Raw genomic sequence first — 6,000 nt, 5'->3', positions numbered from 1 at the left:
GCAACAATAGAGCCAAAGATGTTGGGAGGCCACTGGAGTGCATTAAAGCACCAGAGAAGGTCACCCATCTTATTCAAAACAGAGATAAAATGGAAATCCTTTGAAAGAAAAGGTATTTTATTCAAAATAAGCAAGCAACCGGGACTTAAAGGTGTATAACAAAACAACCTACGAGACGTAAATCAAAGTAAAACAACTACGGGGGAAACTAGTTTTCTATTTTCTTTACATTTTTCTGTTTTTAATCGTGTCTAAGTGTCCTTTTCTTTTCCTGATACTTTTATCTTATTTTATTGTAAAGCATTTTGAATTGCTTTGCTGCTGAAATGTGCCATATAAATAAAATTGCCCTGCCTTGCGATAACAGGCGTCTACTTCAGTTTGATGAAATGCCAGCTAAAGTACTAAGGTAATCTGTTTTCTTATACGAAAGGAAAAGGTGAAGAGAAGGAGGATGAAAAAGGATGAGGAAGACATACCTGATGCCAATAAAGAGTTTTTTGTGAGATGTGTGGATTTCTAAAGAAAGTTAATTATCCCTAGGGTTCAAAGTTTACGGTGTGTGGCAGTAAAGGTATTGCCACATTGAAGGAGACTGAATTCCTTGGAAACTCATGGATTCCCTGTTACATCCTTTCACATCAATAAACTACAGACACCTCAAAGTAAAGTTTACTTTGAGGCGTTTACTTAGTAAACAGTAACTGTGGGACGATCAGAATGTGGAAACATACAATGCTTCTGTAATATCCTCTTAGAGGGATATTTTGGATTTTCAAACAAATACTCGTATTTGCTGCATCTTACCAGTGTAGTTGATGGTCTCACCCATCATCTCCTTCGTCATCTCCTTCACTGTTATGAGAACGTGCCACACTGGCAGTGTGCTGCTCCATCGTGAATACATATGGATACCTTCCCACAAACATCACCACGTCAGCAGCAACCCAAAACTAAGAAAATGTTTTGGAAGATGTACAACACGGACGTGTGGTATCAGAATGTTTATCTGTGTGCGAGTCCCTTTATGCTATCTGCTGATCTCTGTTGATGTTATTGTTGCTGTAAGAGAAGATTACTACATTCAGAAAGTTGCAATACTCGTAGAAAGCTTTGATTAAATCTAATAATCTGAGGTAAGCTGGGGAGGAGCACAGCATTTTGGAGTGAAATTGGCTTTGGTGGATAAAGTACCTTGAAGCTTGAAGAAGCTTGAAGAAGCTGGAAGAAGCTTGACCTTTGAGCCTGAAATACCTTGCAGCTCAGTCATTCATTGATGTGAGAGGGAGTTTACCAGTTTCAATGAATTCAGTCTGATTTAATGTCGCAATAACATTAACTGCTACCCATTGTAAACTTTGAGGAAATAAGTTTCTTGAGAAAAGTACACCTGTTGCCAAGTGGAGATCAAACAGGAATCGTAATCAAAAAGGACTTAAATTAGAAAACATACTTGAGTAAAAGTCATGTAGCCACTGATGTTCATTTGTTGTTATTTTACAATGTCACGATTCCTCCACTTTCATGTCATGTCACTGTGTTTTAATTGCACATTTGATTCATGTTTTTCATTTTGTTGTGTGTCATGGCTGTACGGCTGTAGATTATTGTCTGCAATATACTCATTGTGTGAAACTGTAATGGAGTTTGTGTTTGTTCTTCTTTAGCTCTTACTCAGGAATTTATTCAAACTAAAGTAAAGTGAACCATCATTCATCTTCGCTGTTGTCTCTCTGTCTCCCCTACAGGCCGCGTCATGCTGGTGCTGGTGCTGATTATAGGTTGGGCCGGTCTTTCACTCACTCTCTTCCCATCATTGGGCAGCTCCTTGTTGTGCGTTGCTGACACACTGCGCTTTTTGATTATAGTTTGAACATTCTTTATTAGTTCATCTTTAAGCACTTTAGCCGTGTGGGTTAATACTTTATCTTTTTATTCTCACAGCAACATCATTGTCTTTTGTTTCTGGTTCTTTTCCCATCAGTTATGTGTATTTTTGTCTTTCTGTGAGTGAGTGAGTGAGTGAGTGAGTGAGTGAGTGTGTGTTATGAGTGTTATTTATATATATACATATACTGTCACCTTGCTCTCCTGTATTTTGATTTATAATTATTTACACAATTTCAAAGTAATTCTAACACTGAATCCCCCATCACACAATATGACACTCTCCTACTGTACTGTTAAACTACATATACTCCACTTATAAAAGTACTAATTAAGAACTTAGGGTAAGGACCTTTGAGCCTGAAATATGTTGCAGCTCAGTCATTCTTTGACGTGAGAGGGTGGAACAGTGAGTTTATGAGTTTCCAACGAATTCTGTCTCATTCAATGTCGCGATATCATTAACTGCTACCCGCCATCAATTTGAGGAGATAAGTTTCTAGAGAAAACCTCACCTGTTGCCAAGAATTCATGTGGGCATCAGTATAAAAAGGCAGCTGAGTCTCAGTCTCAGCATCAACTCTCCACAGAGACATCAACTCTCCACAGAGACATCAACTCTCCACAGAGACATCAACTCTCCACAGAGACATCAACTCTCCACAGAGACATCAACTCTCCACAGAGACATCAACTCTCCACAGAGACATCAACTCTCCACAGAGACATCAACTCTCCACAGCCTCACATTCACTGTCAGCAGACGTGTAAGTTTACAAAAGTGGATTTTCTACGCTGTTCGAACCATAAATGTATGATTCAGTTATTAACATAAAGTATTTCAGTTTTCATTTATTCCTGGAGGCACATTAACAATTTGACATTATTTCCATGTGTCCTGATTGTGATCTTTTCTTTGATCCAGGTATCCACCATGGCCAAGTACATCACAGAACTCAAAGTGTCAACTAATCAATCAGAGGAGGAAGAATTCAGTGCTGGAGGCTTCCTGAAAATCAATGTTAATCTGAACAAACACGCAGGAGGAAACTCCATCTACCTTTGGTACAAAACAGGTGACTGTGGAGCAATCACCAGGATTCAAACCACATTCATGAAGGGTATGGATGTTGGTTTGATCAGGGAAGGATACACCAAGATTGCTAAAAACCTGAATGCTGGAGCAGGAGGAGACCACATCTACCTTTGGTACTTCCGAGGTTCCACAGATTACGACACTGCCATAGTCGACATTGATGTCACTGCAGATGCAAATGCTGAAGCTTCAAAGTTCACCCATGGCTGGGAGAGAGTGGGCGGTGATCTGAACCGCAATGTAGGTGGAAACTGGATCCATACCTGGGTGAAGAGAGAGAAGCAAACATACATCTGTGATGTCACTGCCACCAATGGCTTCGGCATTGATGCAGACAACTTTAAGGAAGGTTACATCCGTATGGATGAAGATGTGAGCAGAAGTGCAGGTGGAATCTATAGCTTCATCTGGTACCGTCAGACCACTGACCCCAAGAAGGGACTACACACACTGGAGATCTCAACCACTGATGATGAGTATCAGCAATATCAGCAGCAGAAGCTCACTCTTGTGCCTGTTAATCTCAACGAGGGAACCTGGGGTAGCAAGGTGTACCTGTGGTCCAAGAGAGATAAATGTTTCGACCCCATCAAGGCCACCGCTGTTCTAGTCAACCCAGGCGCCAAACATCCTTTCCAGGTGGCTGGTGTCCGTGTCATTGATGGGAATCTGAATGCAAGAAATTGCGGCTTCCCTGAGTTCCTGTGTTATCATACCTGAGGAGCTGAGAGTCTTCATGCTGGCTGAGCTCTGCACTCACAATGATTTCATGCTTTAACCAGAGCTCAAACTTGCTTTATGACATTGTGTCATCATTTATAATCAATTCAAATCAATGTAACCATGGAATGATTATTACTCTGTATCCATTCATTCTGTTGATTTTCTCTGATCAATAAACATTTATCAGCATCTGAAGTTTGCCTCTGCTTCTATGTTTTGTTCTCAGTTTAGCTCACTGATGTGACACAGTGGTGATATCAATCTATTTTCATCAGATGGGACATTGCATCAAAACAAAAGTCCACATATCGACTCCAAACTTCAGGTAGTTGACAAACCTTAAGAGAATCTGTCAATCATTCTCTTGTCTCTCGTCACATAAACACACTAAGACCACAGAGGCAGAGTGAAAAGCAGCGTAATGTTTCTCTCACTCCAGTCTGCTCCTCTACGCTTCTGGGAGCTCTGATCAATATGCAGTCAGAGAGTCCACATGTTTCAGACTGATCATAGCAGGAAGTACAAGGCTGACATCTGCTGGAGAGATCTGGAACTCCATAAAAGGTTTGAACTTATTATTCAAAAACATGAACTGATTGATGATGGTCGTCCTCTGTGTGTTGTGTTTAAGATTGTGTGGAACAACTCAAACCAACTGTGAGTGAACTTCTTGAAAATGTGAGAAAGATACACTTTACTTTATTGTGAAATGTTAAGACTTGTGACAAATATATACTTTATAGTGCCGGAATTGACTGTGAATTTGGCAGAAGCATCCATCCTGCTCAAGGACACTTCAGTAGTACAAATGCTTCTTAGCAGCAGATGAGACATAGACATAAGAAGTTTACATTAGATTGTTAAAGTATCCTAATAGCGCTTGAAGTAACCGAATCGCAAGTCAAACCGAGACGGTTTTGAGAGTTCATCTTTAATGAAATAAAATCCAATAATGAGCAGGTCTGGCTCAGAGTTCTGCACCCAAAGAAATGTGAACGCTACAAGCTATTGGCGTTCTTTGGCAAAAAAAAAAATATAACATTGTCTTTCACCCATCTCCAATATGATTAATGAGATTTTTGATGGAGAAAAAAAAGCTGCATAAAAATCAAAAAGTATACAAGTCATCATGAGGCCTCTTCAGCCGTTGCTCCTTTTTGCTTTACAAGTGTGAAATGGAAACAGGCTGACATACGAGTGGCATTAATGTTAAGATTATTTTGCTAATTGCTCAATCAGGCCTCCCTTTGTCAAACAAACGGCTCCATACTGTGTATATTAACTCAGTGAAGTGGATTCCCAAATAGCTTCTCTGTTTGTGCTGCAGCATATAGATTGTTGACATATAAAGGCTGGCAACATATCTGATTCCACACAATAAAAACTTTCAACTAACCGACATCGTTGGATAATCAGCTGGCCGACACATTTTGTCGAGGCAGCTTTCTATTTCTACAGCACAATCTACTGTCACCAGGCCTTTTGTTAGGAGTGAAGATCATCTGCAGACAGTGGAGGACTCATTTTGTCTTCAGTGTCGGGACAACACTTGCAGGTAAGAAAGGGTTCCTGTCCCAAACCATGCTGACATCGCATGCAAGTGTGCCAACGGCATGCACACTTGACACAGAAGAGGGAAAACATTGGGCCGAGCAGAGATGTAGAAAGATGGTGTCCCATAATACCATTAAGGAGCAGGCTCTTTTCACTAAATCTCCAATTTACACTGAATGTGGTGTGAATATTTTGTTATGGAGGGTTCAACTTTCACGGCATAAGGGATTTGTAGCTACAGCAGCAGGGAGATAAAATAACCAGTACGTACACTTGTGTTAGGAAATAAAACAACATGAAACTCAAACGCAAGCCTTGTATAATAATTCAGATCAACAAATGATGACACACTATTAAAAAAAGAATGCATAGTAGCATAAACAACATTGCCAAATCCAGCTCAGCCACACTTCACGGCCAAACCGCAGCCGGGCCGCGTGTTTCCAAAAGTGAACCAGGTGTCGGGAGTGTTTGCACCTGCGGGTGCGGCCTGCTGGTCAGGCGTGCAGAGTGGTGAGAGTCCAAACTGCTCCCGTTGACAAAAGGTGGAGGGAGGGAAAGAGAAGGGAAGAAGCGAGGTGTTGCTGGGGTCCGCCAGAGGGTCGGGGCTGTAAACAATGCTGCTCAGGACCAAGGCTCCTCCCACTCCGCTGACGTCACAGCGCTGCCCTCACAGGGGTACGGCCGTCTGCACTTCCCAGCAGGCTCTCTAGGTGTCCTCCTCTTCCTCGCGGTTGCCC

General features: G+C 41.4%; 1 protein-coding gene across 1 annotated transcript; it reads left to right on the top strand.

Moving 5' to 3' along the window:
* Positions 1-454: 454 nt before the first annotated feature.
* On the top strand, positions 455-3,901 carry LOC143006093 (uncharacterized). The gene is made up of 3 exons (XM_076157430.1): positions 455-502; positions 2,478-2,654; positions 2,813-3,901. The coding sequence occupies exons 1-3, from the start codon at positions 455-457 to the stop codon at positions 3,701-3,703; spliced, it is 1,116 nt and encodes a 371-aa protein (XP_076013545.1). The 3' UTR covers positions 3,704-3,901.
* Positions 3,902-6,000: the final 2,099 nt, after the last annotated feature.

The sequence above is a fragment of the Genypterus blacodes genome, unplaced genomic scaffold (genome assembly GCF_046128005.1).
Source record: "Genypterus blacodes isolate CSIRO-AG114 ecotype Tasmania unplaced genomic scaffold, CSIRO-AGI_Gbla_v1 ptg000073l_1, whole genome shotgun sequence".
NCBI lineage: Eukaryota > Metazoa > Chordata > Actinopteri > Ophidiiformes > Ophidiidae > Genypterus > Genypterus blacodes.
This window is presented reverse-complemented; position numbering and strand designations above follow the sequence as displayed.

What these genes read in the sequence shown, in the direction of transcription:
- LOC143006093 (XM_076157430.1), top strand. Translation starts at nt 455, where the DNA reads ATGAAAAAGGATGAGGAAGACATACCTGATGCCAATAAAGAGTTTTTT. An exon ending in ATGCCAATAAAGAGTTTTTT is followed by an intron (nt 503 to 2,477) that starts GTGAGATGTGTG and finishes AACTCTCCACAG; the next exon opens with AGACATCAACTCTCCACAGA. An exon ending in CATTCACTGTCAGCAGACGT is followed by an intron (nt 2,655 to 2,812) that starts GTAAGTTTACAA and finishes TCTTTGATCCAG; the next exon opens with GTATCCACCATGGCCAAGTA.